This window comes from Acinonyx jubatus, chromosome B4 (assembly GCF_027475565.1).
Source record: "Acinonyx jubatus isolate Ajub_Pintada_27869175 chromosome B4, VMU_Ajub_asm_v1.0, whole genome shotgun sequence".
Classification (NCBI taxonomy): domain Eukaryota; kingdom Metazoa; phylum Chordata; class Mammalia; order Carnivora; family Felidae; genus Acinonyx; species Acinonyx jubatus.
Window position 1 is genome coordinate 48219235 of NC_069387.1, and position 24730 is coordinate 48243964.

At 36.3% G+C, this 24730-nt stretch overlaps 1 protein-coding gene across 2 annotated transcripts in view; it reads right to left on the bottom strand.

Moving 5' to 3' along the window:
• EPS8 (epidermal growth factor receptor pathway substrate 8) overlaps positions 1-24730 on the bottom strand; it is a 107887-nt gene that overhangs the window by 36890 nt on the left and 46267 nt on the right. For both annotated transcript variants that reach the window (XM_027035630.2, XM_027035632.2), the window contains 9 exons: positions 22217-22284; positions 20762-20923; positions 18840-18989; positions 12622-12704; positions 11890-12026; positions 8277-8350; positions 6901-7027; positions 4650-4738; positions 4202-4276 (listed from right to left, as the gene is read on the bottom strand). In XM_027035630.2, the coding sequence (XP_026891431.1) occupies positions 4202-4276; positions 4650-4738; positions 6901-7027; positions 8277-8350; positions 11890-12026; positions 12622-12704; positions 18840-18989; positions 20762-20923; positions 22217-22284 (965 nt within the window). The remainder of the gene's footprint in view (positions 1-4201; positions 4277-4649; positions 4739-6900; positions 7028-8276; positions 8351-11889; positions 12027-12621; positions 12705-18839; positions 18990-20761; positions 20924-22216; positions 22285-24730) is intronic.

Below are 24730 nucleotides of genomic sequence, written 5' to 3' on the forward strand. Positions count from 1 at the left end.
AAGACCAAAGATAAGGAGGGACATTGGCTCTTACTTGAGAACAAAACCCACCCTGACTGTTTGGCATGTAATTTTCTTACTTCCAAGCCCTATAAGCACTTCTAGTAAATGTGTAGGGATGATTAAGAAGGAAAAGTTAAGGAGTAAAATCTAAGAGTAAAGGAATTTTTAAATCTTTGGTTTCACAGAGGGAAGAGGGAATGAAACAAAAGAAATGTAAATAAAAAGCTGCAAGACATAGTTCCCTCTGGAGAATGGATGTCAGGCAGGTTTGCATGTATGTGTGCTGTAGGTAAGCTTGTGTGCAGATGCTGGGGGCAGGCAGCAGGTTTTTCAAGGTTTAAAGCCATTCAATTTTGTGTGGCTGGAAGTAGGCTCTTTATGAACGTTCCTTCCCAAGTTTCTTATCCAAGTAATACATCTGGATCTCTGTAGGCAGAACATTAAAAGAGCCACAGACATATTTTGATCAGAGACACCATTAATAAGGACTCATTTTTGATGAAAAACAAAGATAAAATACATCATATTTTCAGATACATAGCCTGATCGCAAAGGCTAATTTCTACATGCTAGGGAAACCAGTCCTATTATCTTATAGTTCTCCTCTATGTCATGACTACGCAATTACTTACAATGTGTGAAAGAGTTTGAAAGAATGAGAAGGTGGCAAAAAACTGCTCTATAACCAACACTTCCTAATATGCAAACTAAGACAGTATCAAATGTGTTAAAGAATAAGGAATATAGGGGCACCTGGGTGGCTTAGTAGGTTAAGCGTTCCATTCTTGATTTTGGCTCAGATCATGACCTCGCAGTTTGTGAGTTTGAGCCTGGTGTCAGGATCTGCACTAATAGTGCTTGGGATTCTCTGTGTCCCTCTCTCTCTGCCCCTCCCCAACTCATACACGTGTGCACGCACCCCCCCCCCCCCCACACACACAAACTCTCTGTCTCTCAAAAATAAATAAATATTTTTAAAAAGGAGTGAGGAATATAAATTTTGTTAATGAGCTAGTCTGGGCTTCGTTGCATGTGAATGGCCTTGATCTAATTTTTAAAAGAGCTTATATAGCAAGAATTATTCAATAATAACTAGACAAGTAGAAATTTGATGTTCTATATATAGCAACAACATATGGGAGCATTCATAAATTATTGATGTAGCCTTGGACTCTCATCTTCTAATCTTTTATTGCCCAGTTCTGACATTTATGCTGACAATGTTACTTTCCTATGTCTGTAAAGCAATATTCATTTCATATTCTACTTCAGGTCTTGTCTAGTTGCCCTTGAGGAAAGGATAAGATTTATTATTCCTTTTTGTAACTTGGATTTTGTTTTTCTCATTTTTTTTCTGATAATCAAGTAAAAGCTATGAAAAATGCATTTGAATTTGCTCCATTTTTGATAAATATTAAAGAACTCAAACCATAATGTCCATATGCCCTAAACCAAAATTAAGCTTATTGGCTTCATACAGTTCTTACTCTTTAAAAAACAGCCATAGAAATAATAACACCAAATAATCACACACTACTAACAATTATCATTACTGCTATTGTCATTCTGTTCTCTATTGTCTGCCCTTCTGACAGGGAAAGCCATTCACAACCACTCCACCTGTGCCTGCCTTAGCCCGGAAAACAGGAAACTCTGTCCTCCTGGAAGTATTTAAAACAGATTCTGCCTTCTTTTTACTCCTTGCTCACTTGTCCTCCCACAAAACGGGAATGACCTAGCTAATTGGTGGAATTGTAGAAAAGAGTGATTTGTAGCCCAGTCTCTTTTCATATCTGTCTGTATGTGGGGCCAACAATTGTTCTGCCTGCTTTCTGTCGCCATGCTTTTCCTAAGCCCCAGCATTTTTTTTGTGTACTCTTAAATATTCCAGTGAATTCTCCTAGCCGTCCTGTAGGACAAGACGGTTCTACATAAAGTCAGCTTGGAACAATTGCTATTACAATATTTGCAAGTATAAGAAATATAAAATAGGAAGGGAAGTATATTATCATACCATATAAGGAAAGAACATACCTGGATACTGAAAATTCAGAAAATGAAGATGTGTATCTTGGATCCTGGCCTATGACACAAGGGTATATAACCTTTTGCTGGATAAGCTCATAGGAAAGTCCAACTCCTCTACAAAGGGAATTGTTTCCAACACACCCTTCTTTTTGGCTTCAAAAATTATACCTTATGTGAGGGGGGTGGCCTTGGTGGCTCAGTCGGTTAAGCTTCTGACTTCAGCTCAGGTCATGATCTCATGGTCTGAGAGTTCAGGCCCCGTGTCAGGCTCTGTGCTAACAGCTCAGAGCCTGGAGCCTGCTTCGGATTCTGTGTCTCCCTCTTTCTCTACCCCTCCCCCACTCTCACTCTGTCTCTCTCTCTCTCAAAAATAAATAAACATTAACAAAATTTTTTTTAATTATACCTTATATAAAAATATACCTGTATGAGAAGGGAGTTTTCTGGGGAGAAAAAAATTGTATTACCTGCCTGTCACTCAACCTGACATATAGTGGGCAATGTAAGGACTACTAATTGTTCCCTAGTGTCCACTCTCTTCTCCCATCTAGAAAGAGAAGCCCCTACATTTTAGATGAACCAACACAGATGGAGACTACATTACTCTGGTGTTCGGTGTGGCTATATGAGAACATTCAGGCCAACTGGACAAAGGCAGAAATTATCTGTTTAATTTCAGAGTCACTTCCTTAAAGACAAATCATCTTTCTTTGCCTTTGTACAGCTGTAACAAGAACGTGGAGGTAAAATCAGCTTCCACCACACAGATACCTGACACAGTTGTTCAATTCTTCCTCTTGGAAACATTTTCTTCATTTGGCTTCTTAACTGCTTTTTCTCAAATCTTTGTTGGCTCTTTCTATTCTCCTCACACTGAAACTGCACAGGGATCCACCAGTCCTTACTCCTCTTCTTTATTTGTAACTACTACCTTGGTAGTAGTCTCTGTCTTACCTATTGTTTTCTACATCTTGGTTAATAATTAGGCCATCTCTTCACTCATAGGCCAAACTTTGGAGATACGCTTGGCTGTTGCACAGCATGTCCTATCTACCAGAAAGTGTTGCTTCTATGGTTTACACCCAGAATCGGGCTTCTTACGATCTCTAATGCTACTTGATCCAAACACCGTCATCTCCAATCTGGATTATTCTAATAACCATTCCAGTCTCTTCTTCCGCCAGATCTCCTAGTAGTACAGCCAGAAGAATCCTTTTGGCGAAAACCTTCCAAAGTGTACAAGATTTCACAATCACCTACAAGGACCAACAAAATATGACCTTCCGTTTTTTTGCTAACCTCATTTCCAATTAAGATCTCCCTCATTCTATGTCAGTCACTATACTTATTTATTCCAAGAGCATAATTTGCAATTACCACCCCAGAGCATTTACAACAGCTGCTCTCTACCTGGAATTCTCTTCTTTCAGAAATCCACATGACTCATTCCTCACTTCATTTGCTCAAATGACACCTTCTCACCTTAACCAACCCTATTCAGAAAGGGTACTACTCCAGCTCACACACTCACGTGCGCACTTGCATGAGCACGCACCTGAAATGCTCCCTGTTCTCTGTCCCTACTGCATTTTTTCAAGTAACACTTATTTTTAGCAAAATGCATTATTTATGCATGTATTTAGATTAACAATTGCCCCTCCATACTACAATATACGTTCCAAGAAGGTAAAAATTTATGTCTGTTTTGTTCCTGATAAGCTACGAATAATACGAAGCACACAGCAGGCTCTCAATATTTGTGAATACATAAATACATGAGCAAAACCTTCCATCCAGTACCAGCGCCTCCTCATGTCTAGCCTATTTTGGGAGAAAGAGAAAAGCTTTTATATTATTATAGCCATTTCTATTTCTATTATATACTAGTATACATTGCCAACACCAGCATCCGATAAATCTTTCTTTTCATTTCCCTAGCGCTGTCACAGACATCAGTTTCCTCAACTGTAAAATAAGGTGTTTGAACTAGATGATTTCTAAGGTTCTTTCAAACTCTCAAATTGCACATTCTTGATATGTGCATAGATGCCAAGGGAAATAGCATCCATGCAAGGTGATGAAGAAAAACTGTCTAGGTAACTGCAGCCAGGCACATGGGGTTGAAAAACGTACTAAGAGTAATTCCTTTCTTATATTAACAAAGCCTTACCATATTTAATGGAGTAAATAAAAAATGAACCAAATCTGCAGCACTTGGATTCTGGATATGAGACTTCAGTTTGGCCTGTAGCATTAAGAAACCAGACAAACAGATTACTATGATGTAATAAGCAAAAAACAGACACTCATGAAGGTCCAACACAGACTCAGAGGAAGAGTTCTTTACACCTACTTTCACTTTTAGTGTATTAATCAGCCTAGGTAAGTCAGATTAGGGGAATTTAGTTTTTAAAAAGTTAGGAATCATTCCTTTTTGATAATTCGCTTAGATACATAGGTTTTACTAGCTACTGTCCTAATTAAAGAAAAATCAAGACACACATACCAAAAAACCCGCAGGAAAAAGCTTATCTCTTAATTTAATCAATAACATCCTGGTTAGGCTTTGATTTCTTTCATTTGTTTCTTTTAGTTATATATAAATAAATTTCACCTACCAGAAGGTTAAATCCATGTTTAAACTTTTGTAAACAGTCAATAAATTCATCAGGAGGAGGAGGTTTTGCCCGCAGAGTTAAAACGCCCTCTAAAAGAAATAAATGGGAAGAGGGACAGATGAAAGCAAAGTTCTAAGAAAATACATTAAATGAAAAAGTAGAAGAACACATTTGCGTCTATAAAATTTGACGATCATACCAGATACCACGCTGTGTAGCTACTCTACCACATGTCATAGACTAACTGCAACAAACTAAGATGATCCGACATTTGAAATGGATTCTTCTATCCTTAGGCACTACCAATTACTCATCAATTCCATAAACGTATACTGTAGCCTTTTTTATGTCCCAGTTACTGTGCTTATCATTGCAAAGACTATAAAAATGTATAAGTTATGGGGCCTCCGGGGGGCTCAGTGGTTAAGCATCTGACTCTTGATTTTGGTTCTGGTCGATTTCACGGTCATGAGACTGAGCCCCTCCCTCATCAGGCTCTGTACTGAGCATGGAGCCTGGTTAGGATTCTCTCTCTCCCTCAGCCCCTCTCCCCACTGCTCTCTCTCAAAATAAATAAATAAACATTTTTTTTTAAATGTGTAAGTTATAGGCCCCACTCTGTAGGGCCTTAAAATCTAATGGAAGACATGAATCAGATAAGTAACAAAGATACACCAATGAAGTACTATAGAAAGAGACTACACCTGGTTGGGAGTTGGGAGGATGTACACCTAAAAGATGTTTCACAGGGAAAGTAGCCTTTAAGATGAGATTTGGAAAGTCTGTTACATGGCAATTTGGTAAGAAAATGTCATGGTTGGATAAAAACAGCATAAGTAAAAAACATGAAAAAAGGAAATCGTATGTACATGAAACAACAAACTAAAACAAAGAAAGACGAGGATGGAAAAGTACATCAAGGTTAGATTGTGGGTGACCTTGACTGCCAAGGGGAGGAGTAGGCTTAACTCAACAGAACATGGAATTAACATGCTTTTCAGAAGAACAAAGTGACTGCCTTAGAGCTTTAAGACAACTGTCCTCCCAGAATAAAAAACTGGAGGCTTGAAGACTACTTAGAGAGCTGGGTAAAAATGATCACATTTGAAGCAGACACTAGTTATGCAAATGAAAATGAAAACAACTGGATATAAAACACAGTGAAGGAGCATGTGGTTGCTCAACCGGTTAAGCATCGACTCTTGATTTTGGCTCAGGTCATGATCTCATGGTTTGTGAGATCGAGATGCATGTCAGGCTCGCCGTTGAGCATCCTGCTTAGGATTCTCTCTCTGTCCTTCTGCCCGTCTCCCCTGTTCACACACTCTCTCTCCCAAAAAGAAACAAAACAAAAACAAAGGAACAAAAAAAACCCCAACACATTGAAAAAATATTGATGTTGGCTGTAAGCTAGAGAATGAAATCATACAAGAATCTGTGGTCTAGAATCTGGGTGACCAAAAGGATAGAACACCCTTCATAAAGAATACAGCAGGAATAAGAGGTGTGAGACATAAGGAAGCAATAATACTTAATCTCAGAATATAAGGAAGTGACGTATATATCCAGATATACACATCTGGAAGACAGGTCTGCAGGTCACATGCTTATGATATAGACATGAGCTAGAGAAAGACTGGAAAGTCATGTGTCATGAAAGGGATATTTATTTACTATTCTTTTATGTATTTCATTATGTTCTACAAGTGCAAGTTTATATATTTTGAAGCCATTTTAAATAGCTAACTACAGCATACTCAAAAACTGCTTGTATGTGACCTGAACATATTGTTTGGGAGTTCTGTGATTAAAAAAAAAAAATCAAATCCACTGACATTTGCAACTATATTAATGAGAAAAATCAATCCTTCTAACAAAATAATGAGGTTCTATATTTATAATAAAATACATCCAATTATGGGAAGAATAGAGCTATGACTTTAGCAGACATTAATTTTGCAGTCACTAATTAAAACTATAAACAGATGGTCACCAGCTGCATCTCAGAGTCTCTGTGATTTAGGTGAAGTATCCTAGACTCTTTCCTTACCATAGCCAACTTCGAACCAAAATGGACTTTTCCCTGGGCTCATCTTAGTCTCTGCCTAACTTCCAGGTGCTATCCCAAAATAAAAAAAGGGACCTTGGCCCACTGTCAATGGAGTTTTGCTGAGCAGTTCACAAGGGCAGAAACTCTGCCTAGCACTGGAGTTCTCAAAGGTCTTTAGAAGATTAAGAAAATCCAACTTACCTCCTGGCCCCTTCTTTTTACCTTTCTTAGTCTTCTTCCTTTTAGAAAGCTCAGAAAATGCTTCAGCTGCTTTTTGGAGTTTTGTGATAAAAAATTCAATATCATCCAAAATGTGGTTTAATATTTGCTGGAATTGGAAATTACAGAATGAAATGTAAAACAAAATAAGACAATTTTTTGCCTTGACTTTATACTGTCAGTAAAGGAAAATTAGAAAAAAAAATACCTCCCACGTGCAAATTTTAAGTTTAGCACTAATTCCAAGAAATGAATTAAACTAAATATATCTATACCTGTGGCTGAAGTCTGACATTCACATTTTTCTTTAGTTTAATTTTGTTCTATTTTCAATACCATCAAGAAAGCATTCACAGTATCTATTCAGATTATTAATTATTTTCAACTACTCTAATTTTCTCATAGTGTTTCTTCCACATAAAGTTAGGGTAAAATTTTCTAAGAAATATCTTGTTAGAAGAGCACTAAGCATTTTTGTTTTTTTTAACAAATGTCCCAATAGAGTACCAACAGTATTATTTCATGGAAAAGGGTATACAGAATGTTGTATAACCTAATAAACACATAGATAACCTAGAATAGTCATTAATAAGAGTTTCTACATGGTTAAATAGAATCAATGATGAATTATGCTTTCAGGGATTATTGGATGAATTTTGATTATACTACAGTCTTAGCTGACTTTCTCTACTTTGTGAGAAACCTGACATTCTTCTAATTTAAAAGACTAGAAATCGGGATTAAATAAACTTCTAAGTGTAATAAATAATGGTGTGATATAAAAATGAAGTTCCAAACTTCAAATTCCTCTAAGTATTTGTTTACAAATAAGCTAGGAATGTGTGTATAGTATAAAAATAATTATATTACGATCATATGTTGTTATTACATCACAGGACATTCTCACTGTATAAGTAAATTACTATGGACTAATAAAAATAAATACAGCCTTATCCTTTATAAAGAGTTAAAATTTACATTTTATTTTTTTAGGAATTATAAAACATTTTTTAATAAATGTCATGAAGATATATCTAAAAGATATTTCAATTATGAATTACAAACTATGAAAAAGTTAAAATCCCTCAAATCTGATAATTCAGTTTAAATTCCTTTGTAAACTAGTTAATATGCTAGTTCTTCTATCAGAGCCCTATTCTACTAAATATTGGCATAAAGGCAAAAAACAGTTAAGATAAATAATTCAAAGGGCATAACCACCAATGGAAAGAGAAAATATACTTTCCACAGAACACCTTTATTTAAATCAACTTCATTTTCCCTGTTGATATTTTCTCCCCTTTAAAAAACAAAACAAAACAAAAAGCCAATGATCTAAAGATGAATGGTAGACCTACCACATCTCTGTCAATTCGGGCTGCCATCATCTCAGGCGTTTCTTCCTGCTCATGATACTGCCTTGGCTTCTCAACTAAAGAAAGGAAATCATTAAGTCTTTCCACCTGTTGCCTGAGCAGTATCAATATAGGTAATGGAACATGAAAAGAGTACCATTTACAAAAGAGAACACCTTCTTTAGATACAGAATCAAAATTGCTCGTCATCTATGAATGACATGCACTCTTGCTACCACTAAAAAAGAAGGACTCGGGCAGAGCTTTCAACCTTCACAATGCTGATTCACCCTGTAACTTCCCCGCTATTTTCCCTTCTTCCTGACAGTTGCCTGTGGAACCAATCATAACTTCTCATCCTATAATTCCTACAGAAGAAAACAAGTACCAACTCACATTTAAGCACCTACCCCTCAAAAACTGGCCAACTATTTCTAACGCAACAAACCTCCCAATTCTTACACATTCCAACACTTTGATTATAATACAGCTTTGGGGGTTCTGACAGTAAAGTCCTTTTTAAAATTCTGACAGTAGGGGCACCTGGGTGGCTCAGTCAGCCAAGCTTCTGACTGCAGCTCAGGTCATGATCTCACCGTTCCTGAGTTCAAGCCCCACATCAGGATCTGTGCCGACAGCTCAGAGCCTGGAGCCTGTTTCAGATTCTGTGTCTCCCTCTCTGTCTCTACCCCTCCTCCACTTGTGCTCTGTCTCTCTCTCTCTCTCTCTCTCTGTCTCTCAAAAATAAACATTTAAAAAATTTTTTAAAATAAAAAATAAAAAAATTCTGACAGTAAAGTGCTTTTTATTTATTTATTTAAAAAAATTTTTTTTAACGTTTATTTATTTTTGAGACAGAGAGAAACAGAGCATGAACAGGGGAGGGGCAGAGAGAGAGGGAGACACAGAATCTGAAACAGGCTCCAGGCTCTGAGCTGTCAGCACAGAGCCTGATGTGGGGGTCGAACTCACGGACCGCGAGATCATGACCTGAGCCGAAGTCGGACGCTTAACCGACCAAGCCACCCAGGCGCCCCAGTAAAGTGCTTTTTAAAATGTCATTAAGCTTAAAACATGCAATGTTGGGCTCACTGACTTACACTTTAAAAGTATAAATGCCCTACAGGATTTGTAAATTAAATAATAGATATCTTAAGAGCATTCAAGATATTAAGTTAGCTCATTGAGCTAAAGCATGATGTTAATTGTAAGGTCATTATCATGATCTCCTTCCTGGTTAACACTACTACTAAACACAGATACTTCTACAAACATTTCACAGTATATGGAATAAAAAAACCCAAAAACTGTACAGATGAAACAGGAAAAATGTACCATCAATAATGGAAATGCAACTCATAATACATCATGACTCATGATATTCAATACAGAAAACTATAAAAAAATACTCAAAATTCTGTATCGCTATGCCTTTTTATGCCTAACTTTTCCCCAAAAAAGGAATAGGTACTCCCCCACACACACAAAAGAAGAAATTACAGAGTCTTATGAAACTTAATTAGTGGCTGTAAAGTACTTTAGGATAATTAGAATTTACATTCATGAAATCTTGCCAGTTAAATGCTGTTTTGCATGGGTTAGCTACTTCCTTGGGTATTGTATACTACAGAAAGCAGCAAGTTGACCTTGAAATATAGCTAGTAGGAACTCCAGATAGGTCCCAAAATGTCACTTGGCAGGTGAGATAAGGGAGAGGTGCAATATCTTGCAGACTTTTTCATCACCTAGGACCCCTTCTGCCACTATTCTACAGAGACCACTTTTAGAAGTCATGGATAAGGCTATGTCAAGGATTCAAAGGAGATTTTAGCCTGAGTCAGCCAGAACTTGCAGAGGGACCAAAAGATACTTCTTGCGGGGGGGTCACGGAAGCAGGGGGGCGTGCAGTGGATTTCCAACTAAAAACTTGCCTGGATCCAGACAGAACCTCACATCGGTAAGTGTTATGTTCTATTTGGTCTAGTAGAAAATTAGAAGTTCTGAAAACCGTTTCTTACTTCAATTTAAATAGATGAGAATGCACAGCATATTTTAGACAAAACCTAATGAGAGCCCACAAACACCCCAGGAACACATTTTCTCTTTTCTGTAAATTATATTAGTTTTACAGATGTTTTTACAATTTTATTCAGAATATTTGTAAACTTAAGATGTCTTATCCTTCCTCAACTTCAAGGAAGACCATTTTGATCTCTCTCAAAACCCACATTTCTTCCGCCAAACAGCAGCAACAACAAAAGTACCATAAGAACAAAAAGTAAAAAACACTATAAACTCCTACCAGTTTTTTTAAACACAAAATTTTACAAAAAAAAAAAAAGCATCAACAGAAATTTACCTTATAAATTTCTAAAAACAGAAATTGTTATAAAAGTTAAAGTAAGTAATTCTGTTACTTCACTTTTGATAAATGGATGTTTCAAAGATTTCTTTCTTTCATCTGTTTGGTAGCTGGGCTTATGTGTAAATCTCTAAAAATAACTTTAAGGATACCAAAACACAAAACAAAACAAAACAAAACACTAAATAAAATGGAAAGTATTTCAGAAATAAAATGAACTCCATTTGGCAAAAGTGAGACCAACCACACATTATGTGTACTACACTGCAAGAGATACTGTTAGAGGCGTTACTTGCTTTCAGATTCACAGCAACCCATGAATTATTATCCCCATTTTACAAGTGAGATTGAAGCACAGAGAGATACTGTCCAAGGTCACACAGTAGATCCTGGTCTTATTCCAGAGTCTAACTTGCAACTCATCAGATTCAAAATAAAGCCCAGTGTCACTCATTTTGGCCACCAAGTTCTATTGTTTACCTACCCTGCTAGATATCCTGTATGAATAATGCTTTATTAGATAAAGGATAAGTGATTTAAGAAGTCTATTGAACTGTGAGGCAAAAGAGTGAAGCTTCATCAAATTCAAACTTGCTGGATCACAATTATTAACCCTTATAATGAAGACACTGGACCTAACAACATATCATAAGGCATTACCAGTCATAACAATTTCATATTTGGCAAGAAACATTCTGACATGTAAAATGTTACACTATGTTCTATGCTGTGATTTGTCTTTTAAAAAGAATACCAAGGTAAAATGATGGTGCCCACAAGGGCCCCTTTGACAAGCTTAGCCAGATGGAGAATGCCTTTTACTCTTGTCCTAATACTACCCTGATATCCTTTTCATGAAAGCACAACACTTTTTCCAAATAGGAAAGATAATAATAATGGAAAGAATTTTGAAGTATAGTCTTTAAAAACAAACTGGTAGACTCTTGTTTGGTATATATCATGTTACCATCTTTTTGTTAGCTGAGTCAAACTTCCCACCTTTGACTGCATTTAAAAAAAAAAAAAAAAGGGACCGTAATCCTAACACCGTATTTATTTAAATAACTGGCCTGAACTCTCGTATACAATAGTCTTAAAGTGTCCAAGGCTTAAATTTCTTTTCTAAGTTTTGTTTCAATTAAAAAAGCTAACCTCAGGCTTTAGCTCAGAAATCAGCATCAGAATTTGAAAGCAGGAACTATGTCACAACCCATAATAAATGTTCAAGAAGTAGCAGTTCCTAGAAACACTCACAGTCCCCCTGGTCAGCTGCCCACGCAGACCAGGCTGCCACCCGACTTCTAACATCCACCTGGGTAACAGTCCCAGGGGGCACTGGGGCAGGAGCTCTTGGTGGAGGCGGTATACAAGGGTCTGCTTTTGAAATCATCCTAAAAAAGACAAAAAAAAAAAAAGAATTTTTTACCATCTTACTTTCTATCAATTCTCTCAGTTTATGGTATTAGTTCTTCAACCTTAGGAACTATGTCAAGAGGTAGAACAATAAGGGTTTCCTAACCCTTTCATATTATATATATTTACAAATGTACATCAAATACAAAAACATAGGAACATTTTAATTCAACTGATCACTAGGTTTAATTTTTTTTCCTGTGCCTCCTGTGATTTGGAAAGGCTGTGAACTAACTATATTCCTCGCATCTATTTGTACTCCCTTAGGCTGACCTTCCCTTAAATTGTCACTCATCAGTCCTGACTCTCTTGGACAACACACGTGGGAGAGAAGCCTTCTCAGAGAAAGACCAGAAACATGGAGGGGAAAATGTGCACACATAAACCCATAAACTGACAAACTCAGAAGAGCAAATGAGTTGAAATCACAGGTTGTAATCTCTAAAATATACCTTCACTGAAGGCAATCCTTCTAAATCTTTACAGCAAAAAACAAAACAAAAAACCACAAATGAAAAAACTTTTCTAACAAACAAAACAATTCTACCCCTCAATCTCTTTTAATGATTTTACCTCAGGGCTTCGGGCCGCCTCTTCTGTTTCCCTCCTTTACTGTCACTGATTGCACTTTCAATGTCTTCACTAATGAGGTTTGCCTGCAATGAAAGATAGGAGGTCATAGATTTTTCTTGTCTTGATATGTAGGTTCAAACAACAACAACAAAAAAGGGATTATGTTTCCTGTCTGAATCAGTGTCTTGACACAAAAGAAGTGTTTTCTTTTTTTTAAATGTGCTTTCCAAACATGACTCTTGTGGTTTTTTGATGGTGAACTTTATAATGGCCAAATTTATTTATTTATTTTGTTTATTTATTTTGAGAGAGAATGCAAGTGGGGGAGGGGCAGAGAGAAAGGGAGAGAGAGAATCCCAAGTAGGCTCCACTCTGTCAGCGCAGAGGTCGACACAGGGCTCAACCCCACGAACTGTGAGATCATGACCTGAGCCAAAATCAAGGGTCGGACGCTTAACCAACTGAGCCACCCCGGCGCCCCAAAGACAAAATTTAAAACGCGAAGAAATTGTTAAAGATTATCTAGTCCAGATTCCATTAGTTTAGACACAAGTTATCCTCGCACAAAGGCAAAGAGGAGAGGGATTTGCATGTGCTGGAAGTATAGGTACATGCAGAAAGTATAACTGGGGGAAAATCTCTGCCTAAGGAGAAATGAAGGAAATAGAAGTGACGCGTGAGGAACAGAGCTCCTTTCCCATTCTCATCCTCAGGCTCCAGTGGGCGCCTATTAACCTACTACAACATATCACTCAGACCCAGCAGATACTCTCAGTTTAGAACAAATACACTATAATCATGGAATGAACCCCCAACACTAGGTTGTATCCTTTTGTATCCTATTTTGTCATTTCAGATAAAAGTTAACTTTCTCCAAACAATTAACTTCTCTAATACTCTCCCAACAAGAATATCTGATTGGGTTTTCTTGAGAAACAAGGTAAGATTAGTAGCAAAGAATTTTATTTATGGCCAGTGATTATTACTGCATATTAGATTCTTGCTAGGATGTACTCATCTTCTATTTTTTATTCCTGCTGATTCTCTGTAACTATGTATGTTTTTCTCAAATATGTATGTTGTATATTCTTTTACCATAAGCACAGATAATCATAAAATTTTAGAGCTGAAAGGAAACTTGAAGATTATCTAATATGTTCTCGTTTTATAATTAATGAAACTGAAGAATACTCATGATAGCTTGGCCAAGGTCACATTCCTAAATAATTGTGAGGGCTAATGCACCCTAGTTCAGTGTTACTGCCATAAGAATATCTTACTTTCAGGAAGATATAATAAACATCCTGTCAAAGGCTCTCTATTACGCAGGATGTTAAATAAAACTGAAGATGCCTTACGAGCAATTAAACACCAACAAAATGGGCAATCTGGAAGAAATGGACAAATTCCTAGAAACATATACACTACCAAAATTGAAACATGAAGAAATAGAAAATTTGAACAGACCCATAACCAGTAAAGAAATCAAAATAGTAATCAAAAATCTCCCCCCAAAACAAGAGTCCAGGGCCTTCCCGGGGAATTCTACCAAACATCTAAAGAAGAGTTAACACCTGTTTTCTTGAAGCTGTTCCAAAAAAATAGAAATGGAAGGAAAACTTCCAAACACTTTCTATAAAGCCAGCATTACCTTAATTCCAAAACCAGACAAAGAGCCCACTAAAAAGGAAAACTATAGACCAATTTCCCTGATGAACATGGATGCAAAAATCCTCAACAAGATACCACCAACTGGATCCAGCAATACATTAAAAAATTATTCACCACAACCAAGTAAGATTTATACCTGGAATGCAGAGCTGGTTTAATACCTGCAAAACAACCAATGTGATACATCACATCAATAAAAGAAAGGACAAGAACCACATGATCCTGTCAATAGATGCAGAGAAAGCATTTGACAAAGTACAGCATCCTTTCTTGATAAAAACCCTCAAGAAAGTAGGGACAGAAGGATCATACCTCAAGACAATAAAAGCCATATATGAAAGACCCACCACTAGTATCATCCTCAATGGAAAAAAACTGAGAGCTTTCCCCCTAAAGTCAGGAACAAGACAGGGATGTCCACTCTTGCCACTGTTATTCAACATACTATTGGAAGCCTTAGCCTCAGCAATCAGACAACACAAAGAAATAAAAGGCATCAAAATCGGCCAGGAGGAGGTCAAACTTTCACTCTTCACAGATGACATGATACTCTATATGGAAAACTCAAAAGATTCCACCAAAAAACTGCTAGAACTGACCTATGAATTCAGCAAAGTTGCAGGATATAAAAATCAATGCACAGAAACCGGTTGCATTCCTACACACCAATAGTGAAGCAACAGAAAGAGAAATCAAGGAATTGATCCCATTTACAATTGCAGCAAAACCATAAAATACCTAGGAATAAATCTAACCAAAGAGATGAAAAATTTAAACACTGAAAACTATAGAAAGCTTATGAAAGAAAGTGAACAAGACACCAAAAAATGGAAAAATATTCCATGCTCCTGGACAGTTAGAACAAATATTGTTAAAATGTCAATACTACCCAAAGCAATCTAGATATTCAATGCAATACCCATCAAAATAACACAAGCATTCTTCACAGAGCTAGAACAAACAATCCTAAAATGTGTATGGAACTAGAAAAGACCCAGAATAGCACCAAAGCATGAAGCATCACAATCCTGGACTTCAAGCTGTATTACAAAGCTGTAATCATCAAGACAGTATGGTACTGGCACAAAAGCAGACACTCAGATCAATGGAACAGAATAGAGACCCCAGAAATAGACCCACAAACGTATGGCCAACTAATCTTTGACAAAGCAGGAAAGAATATCCAATGGAATAAAGATGGTCTCTTCAGAAAATGGTGCTGGGAAAACTGAACAACGACATGCAGAAAAATGAACCTGGACCACTGTCTTACACCATACACAAAAATAAACTCAAAATGGATGAAAGACCTCAACATAAGACAGGAAGCCATCAAAATCCTCAAAAAGAAAGCAGGCAAAAACCTCTTTCACCTCGGCTGCAACAACTTCTTACTCAACACGTCTCTGGAGGCAAGGGAAACAAAAGCAAAAATGAACTATTGGGACATCATCAAAATAAAAGGCTTCTGCACAGCGAAGGAAACAATCAGCAAAACTAAAAGGCAACTGACAGAATGGGAGATGTTTGCAAACAACATATCAGAAAAAGGGTTAGTATCCAAAATCTATAAAGAACTTATCAAACTCACCAAAAAAAACAAAGAATTCAGTGAAGAAATGAACAAAAGACATGAATAGACCCTTCTCCAAAGAAGACATCCAGATGGCCAACTGATATATGAAAAAATGCTCAACATCACTCATCATCAGGGAAATACAAATCAAAACTACAATGAGATACCACCTCACACCCATCAGAATGGCCAACATTAACAACTCAGGCAACAACAGATGTTGGCGAGGATGTGGAGAAAGAGGATCTCTTTTGCACTGCTGGTGGGAATGCAAATAGGTGCAGCCACTCCGGAAAACAGTATGGAGGTGCCTCAAAAAATTAAAAATAGAACTATCCTATGACTCAGCATTGGCACTACTAGGTATTTATCGAAGGGATACAGGTATGCTGTTTTGAAAGGGCACAGGCACCCCAATATTTAAAGCAGCACTACTGACAATAACCACAATATGGAAAGAGCCCAATGTCCATCGATAGATGAATGGATACAGAAGATGTGGTATATATATACAATGGAGTTATTACTCAGCCATCAAAAAGAATGAAATCTTGCCATTTGCAACTACATGGATGGAACTAGAGGGTATTATGCTAAGCGAAATTTGTCAGAGAAGGACATATCATATGACTTCACTCATATGAGGACTTTAAGATACAAAACAGATTAACATAAGGGAAGGGAAGCAAAAATAATATAAAAACAGGGAGGAGGACAAAATATAAGAGACTCTTAAATACAGAGAATAAACAGAGGGTTGCTGGAGGGGTTGTGGGAGGGGGAATGGGCTAAATGCGTAAGGGGCATTAAGGAATCTACTCCTGATATCATTGTTGCACTATATGCTAACTAACTTGGATGTAAATTTAAAAAATTAATAAATTATTGGAGCGCCCAGGTGGTTTAGTTGGTTAAGCGTCTGACTTCAGCTCAGGTCATGATCTCACAGTCAGTGAGTTCAAGTCCTGCATCGGGCTCTGTGCTGACAGCTCAGAGCCTGGAGCCTGCTTCAGATTCTGTGTCTCCCTCTCTCTCTGCTCCTCCCCCACTCGTGCTCTGTCTCTCTCTGTCTCAGAAAGGTGAATAAATGTTAATTAATTAATAATTAATTGATTAATTAATTTAAAAAACTGAAGATGCCCAGGAACCCTGAATTTCCTACGAGGGGGGGACTATCATATTTCTTTTTGGGGAGGGGATATCATATTTCTAAGAAAAATTTTACTACAGAAGTGGGCAGAAGCATTGTTTAAAATCCTCTAATAAAGAAACTTGAAAAAAATAAAAAGAAACTTTATAACTCAAAAGTGATGTTGCAACATGACCCATATAAAAGAAACCACATCATACTTCATTGTGTTTATATTTTCAATGTCTCAAGGAAAAAATGGCCTCATGGAGAATATGGCACTAATGAGTAAAAACATATAGCTGCATATATGGTACTTGAGCTTTTAGTTACATAAAACAATAATTCAGTAAATGTTTCAGACTCCTCAATACTACCATCCCCTATCGGATAAAATAAGTCCTTTATCCTCAGAATTGAAATTCAGAAACTCTACTCAGCACAGTAACTATTAGTTTCAGGGTAAGTTTTAAAACACTGAGGTAAAAAAATAAAAAATAAAAAATAAACATAAAAAATAAAACACTGAGGCAAACACCAGATTTAAAATGTCTTTTAGCTTAGTCCTCTGTTTTCAAAATGTTTTAATTTTATTACATTATAATTTCATTTTTCCAGAGAAAATATACACTTTCATACTAATTTCATACTTAACAAATCTAACCTTGCACATTTTTTTTGTTTATTTATTTTGAGAGAGAGGGAGAGAGGGAAGGGCAGAGACAGAGGGAGAGAGAGAATCCCAAGCAGGCTCTGTGCGGTCAGTGCAGAGCCTGATGCAGGGCTTGAACTCACAAACAGTGAAATCGTGACCTGAGCTGAAATGAAGAATAGGAAACTTAACCAACTGAACCACCGAGGTGCCCCTAACCTTGCAAAATTCTTAATGCCCTTTATGACTTTCAAAAGGTACTATATAAAATTTTGATGAACATCACATATGTAATCTACCTAATGCCACAGTTCAAGTAAGGTTTTTAGAAAGTCATCTAAACATAAATTTAAAAAAAAGAAAATTATAAAATATCCTGATGACAGTCTAATTTATCTATCATGTCAAAAAATACAGAAAAGATCAAGTGACACTTTATGCTAATCTCCCAGCACTTCTTTATAAGATAAAAATTACCTGTATGATTTATAATATAAAATCAAAGTGATAAATCACTGCCTTGACAAAGCACCAATCAACTCAACCCAAAATGATTTCCCTTTTGGAGAAATAAACTCATGAAATAAAGATATCAAGGCTGATGATAATTTCTAATGTCCAACAAAGCACTGCAAGTTATAATCATTTGAAAATTACAGTGTACTTTGAAATACAAATCTTAAGGATATAGCATGTTTTTACAGGTAACTGTGCTTAACCACTTTCACATTACCACTTGGGGATTACATATCTTGAGCAATTATTCAAGACACATAATTAAAATTAACTTTATATCATGGGAAGTGTCTAAGTGTTTCATCGCAATAATCCATGTTTAGTGCAGAATAAAATAAGATGATATGATTACTTACTGTCCATGAAGTATGATTCTTGAAGAATCAATTTTTAATTATAAGTCCAAGTAACTCAATGAAGAATTTAATATATTATCTATGCCTGCTTTTTTTTAATAAGTAGAATGCATCTTTCTTTCTTCCTTTCTTCCTTTCTTTTATACCACTCTATCTACTCTTTATTTCCTGGAAGCCCTCAGGAACATACTAAGGTATTTGTTTTCCTTACAAAATCCTAAGAAACTAAAAATCCACCAGTCATATGATGGCAGTAGATAATCCAAAAGCTGTCAGAACATCTACTCAGAGGGGAAAAAAAATACACCATTCATTTACCTTAATCTCATCACATTGGAAAAGATGAAGATCTGGCTTGTTCTGAGTTGGCTCTTTGCACACCAGGGCAAGAACTGAATCATAGTTACAGGAATGCATCACAGCTTGGCAGTGCTGGATTGTGTTTAAAGGAAAATTCTCTAGTTCATTCTATAAACAAAGTAAAAACTTGTCTTAATTTTTATCGTATAAATATAATCGATTCCACAAAGACCTCTTGGCACTGTACACATAATTTTTAAAGTGTGTAAATCATACTGACAGTGAATACAAGTAAACACCTAGGATGGAGAGGATGAGTAGATACAAGGTGACAGCAGAAAACAAGGTGGGGCCAGGTGAGTGGGAGAAAAAGCAACAAAAAGGAAATATTTAGCAGAGGAATGCAGTTATCTTCTTAATAAACAGAAGAAATACTGAACTTAATAATATTGACTTCCTTAGGTTATGGAGTGGAGATGATGCCTTTAAGAGAAAAAGAAGTAAACTGAGGCCTCTTTCCAAGATTATTCCCCATCTTACATGGTATTTTTTCCCCTCTGGCTATATAGTGTCAGAATTTTTTTTTACTTGAACATTGAACAGTAATAGTCATACACAGAAGTCTCTATCTTCTGTGATCATAAATGTGGGGCTACAAATAATACATCATTTGTACATTTTTTTTATTTCAATGAATCTCTCAGATGAAAAGATTAAAAATATCTATATTTATTTATTCCAGCCCAAAATATCAAACAGCTGGGCCAAAAGGATCTCACTAAAAACATATATTCTTCAAAGTGATTAAGATGTTCGGTAGTATAAAAGTGAATACTCTTTAACCTATAAGTAGCCCACTAAATAAAATACTGATAGATTAAATAATTATTTCTTAAACAAATGAACTTTCTGTTCACAATCAGAATTCTGAATTTCATGAGATAAATTTAAAGTGTCTATTGTTAGACTAATGCCTTTATACAAATAGTAAGTGGGTCATGATGGGAGAAAGTGATTTTTTTAAGTAAAGAAAATACAATATCCCCGATAAATAAAAATAAATTAATAAAAGTAAAAATAAAAAGCATCAACTTTTATTACAGGCGGCACACATACACATATATCACACCATAGATTCATTCTAAATTCTGATTCCCTGACATCCAGCGAAGGCAAAACAAGAAATACTGGCTCATCAGAATAAAATGCAATTTCTCAGAGTACCAGGGAAATAACAAATTTTCTTTCTTTGCAAAGGTTAATTAAATAATATCCCTTCCCTAGAATTACTTGAAACCATGAGGATCGGAGAGGCATTCAGTTGCTATTTTCTCACGGGGTACGATGGATGTGACTGGTGAAAGAAAGGGCAAATTGTACTCCAAGTCCCATCAGACAGAATACGCTAAAATGATTACAACAGTTGTTTTCTTTACCTTCGCAACTCAAGTGCTTCTTAAATGATGGGGCTCAAAAGAGTGCTGTTTCAGGAGCTCCAGCATCTTACCCGCCAGCCTAGTGCGAAATAAAGGTGCCTGCTACATGGCTGGGGAGAAGTGAATACGTACACACTGACACACCTCGTCATCCCAGGTCACTCATTTCCTGGCATATGGTTTGGCCTAGCAAGTAATTGATAGATGTCATAAAGGCCCAGTGGGGGGCCTTGCTTCAGTGCTCTGAATTGTTTTTGTCACTTCCTTCATCTCATCGTTTGTGGTTTAAATAAAACAACAGAACAGGGATCCCTGATCTTTAGTTTCAGGAACTGATTTTGTGCATGATGTGTATGCAGTATTCTATTTCTTCTTTCAAATCACTGACAAAATATTTTATTTTATCCAACTTTCATCCACTTTTATACAGTATGACCTGCTTGTAAATGTAAATACCTGTGGAACTTTCTTACAAGTAAAATAGTCCAAATTTTACAAACTTACCTTTGATTCTAAGTCAATCAGGCTCACAGCTCTGTCATCCACTTGAAGAATCATATCTTGAGTCCACACTTTGCCCTTGGCATCAAGCAATTTCAGCTTCCTTATTCCATCATCCACAGTTATCATTGCATCTTTCCGATCCAGAACAAAGGTAGTCAAGTGCTTATGATTGACAAAAAGGAAAAATATATATAATGCTCACAGTCTCTTAGTACACGTTTTCCAAAAGAAAGCAATGGTAACCTCATTGAAGTCGGTGAGTAGAGTGGTGAGGAACCAACACAAAGCACCTACAACTTCATGGCTATCTTACTGAGATAATAAAGTCAAGCCAGGTTTTGTTGAATAGAGGCAACAGTGCCTTGAGTCATAAAATACCTAAATCTGCTTAATACTGAGTCATGTCAAGCTACATAAACATAACATAAATTCCAAACAGCTTAAATAACATTCTCTTAAAACCAATCCCTCCCGTTTTATTTCATTTTGGTTACTTAAGTGCTGAATACCAGCAGGGAAGCTACACTGCAGGTGGAAAACTACAGACGTTGATAAATGAGAGAAGTAGTTGACTACTACTATAACAACTGTCAAAGTCTTCATTGAACTGAAACAAAACTTTAAAGTTTATTTATTTTTGAGAGAGAGAGAGAGAGAGAGAGAAGAAGGAGGTGGAGGCAGAGGTGGAGGCGGAGGAGGAGGAGAAAGGGAGGGAGGGAGGGAGGGAGAGAGAGAGAGGGAGGGAGGGGCAGAGACAGAGGGAGAGAGAATCCCAAGCAGGCTCCAGGCTGTCAGCACAGAGCCTGATGCAGGGCTAGATCCCACGAACTGTGAAATCATGACCTGAGCTGAGATTGAGAGTAGAAGACTTAACCAACTGAGCCACTCACACATGCTCTTAAATAAAACTTTAAATCTAATTAAGCATGCTTGCTATGGGTAGAAAACTGAAAATAAGAGCAATTTAAAATTTACTCCCTACTTAAATATTTTCTATTACAAACAAAAGTCACTAAATAGATTCCACTCAAGAGCAAATATAGCTTAACAGATAACAACACAGGAAACTAATAAGAAAACACTGTTTAAATAGGACTACTAACGACTTTAGGTAAAATTAAAAATAAAACCAAACCACTCCGTGAAACCACCAAAGGCATAAGTTCAAGATTCTATAATATAAAATAGAAGCCTTTGTCCTGTTTTTAACCAAAACAAGGCTGGCAATAATAAATGAGTAGTTATTTTAATTTACTCTCTATGAAAATAGACCCCAGACTAACAAGATACTTTGATATTTTACATCTAAATTTTGCAAAACTCTAAAAGAAAAAAGGTGAACACAATTCATAGTACATCATAGGAATACAATAAAACATAATTCTGATTTTACTACCAAATTTGTATGTCCCTCAAGGTTCATTCTACATTTTAGCAAACATCAAAACATCTTACCTCAACACGGTATTGGGATGTGTCGGACACGCTGCTGACACTGTCCCGGGCATAACTCTTCCTTTGTTCTGAAAGAGAAGTTGAAAAAGCCATTATGTACCCACTAAGAGGCTAAAGCTTGTGTACCAGGGCCTTGTGACCATCTCTAAAACTAGTCTAGCTCACGTATAAGTATAGCAGCTGACAAGTCACTGTTGTGTGGTGTATCTGAAAACACTCATTATTCACATTAAATGAATAAGCCACCAGAAAGCTTATTTAAAAAGAGTTATTTAATTAAGGGCTTTATTAATCAGATACCTACTCTTTGGCAAAAAAAGACGAAAACTGGCTTATAACTCTCATTTTTTAATGTGTTGAGAACACAACAGAATTGCAAATACTGTCACAGATACTGTATTCTGTGAGTTAGACTATATTATCAAAATAATGGCCATGACAAGGAACATCTCCTTTCACAACATCCAAACTATGGAGAGTGTCAGAGGAGATTCAAAACATGACTCAATCATACCGAGTGCCATTAAACTTTAACAGTCTCCACACAGCTACAGAACAAACAAACATGATGCTCAAAACTGTAGATATCAGCTGTTAGAAAATACAAGAAAGTCAGGTGGAAAGTTACCACACCACACTATTTAAAAAGCAAAAATAAACCTTTATTTTCTTTTGTATAATGCTGCAAAACCAAAATAAAATACAAAATATTTTGTACATGTTACTTTCTAATCAAGGAATTTGCTTATTTGTAAATTCAGAGTTGCCCTCTTTTTCCTAAAGCAGAATGCTATGATGAAAAAGAACCCTAAGTAGGAACCAGGAGATTATTGACTCTAGCTTTGGCTCCGTCACTAAGCAGGACACTAAATTTGAGCAAGGTGCTTAGCTCTGGACCTCAGCACTCTTATTGTAAAATAAAAGGGTTAAATAAGATCAAACCTCAAAACTCCTACAGTACTAATATCCACACACACGCACACACGCACGCATGCACATGCACACACACACACCACACGCACACACCCCTTAACTTTCCTGATATCCAATTGTTTTTCAAATATAAATATGTTTCTTTCAGTTGATATGAAACCTCTAGACCTTTCTACAACTTCAGAGGTTGAAAAGTTCTGCTGAACATGAACTCAAACCAAGTACAAAATATAAAGCACATATACAGATCAAGAATGTTAACAGAATTTTTTTAAAACTTTGATAAATTCTTATTTCATAATATATATGAAAGTAATTATCTTTTCATTTATATTTATCTGAAACTGAGATGAAAAATACCTATGTCCTTTATATTACATCAGTCTGATATTATTCTGATATACTCTATTTTTGTTTTTGCAGCATTAAAGTTACTTAATAGAAACAGACACACTACAAAATTCAGTATCTGCTACCTTTCTTTTTTTGTTTGGATGATGACCTGAAGAAGTATGATCCATCCGTTCCTACCAAAACAATGTGATCAAAAAGAAAGATCTGGTTTCACCTTAAATTTTCTACTCCAATATATAAAACATAACCTTCACTTACATGACTATAGTCTACTTATCAAGAAAAGAAACAACCATGATTCTTCTGATTCTTAGCTGAGAATTAATCAAGGTGAGATATTAACAAATAGATAACTGTTCTCAGGAGAACCACTGAAATACAATATGTAACTGAGGAACATTTCTGACAAAAGCACTTTTAGAAATAATTACTATTTCTTTTTTTTAACTAAAAAATGTTTTTTAATGTTTATTTATTTTTGAGAGACACAGAGACAGTATGAGCAGGGAGGGGCAGAGAGAAAGGGAGACAGAATCCGAAGCAGGCTCCAGGCTCTCAGCTGGAGGCTCAGTTCCAGGCTCCAGCACAGAGTTCGAAGTGGGGCTCGAACCTACAAACCGTGAGATCATGACCTGAGCCAAAGTTGGACGCTTAACCAACTGCACCACCCAGGTGCCCCAGAAATAATTACTATTTCTAAATAGTGTTGTATGTTAAGTGATGAATCATGGGAATCTACCCCCAAAACCAAGAGCACACTGTACATACTGTATGTTAGCCAACTTGACAATAAATTATATTTAAGAAAGAAAGAAAGAAAGAAAGAAAGAAAGAAAGAAAGAAAGAAAGAATCACTATTTCAGAATCACTAGTTTATCATTTTCTAGCACAACTCTCTAAGGCAGACTCAGAACATGAAGGTGGTTCTGTTTCCTGTGGTCTGACCTAGACAGCAAAAGAAATGGCAATGGTTGCCATGGTATCCAGTTGTGATATGGCAACCCCAGGACATTCAAATGCTTCACTGAGTCTTTCAGATAAGTGAAGCCCAATGGCGTGTTTTGTAATTCAAGTTTCTCATTATGAAGTAGTAAGAATTTGTTCTCCCTAATTTTCTAACACAGTTTTTTAATCCCATAGAAGCTTATTTTATAAGTACAATAGAAAAACACTGACTATTCGATGATATTTGTAAAAACAAAAACAAAAACAAAAACATGACATTAA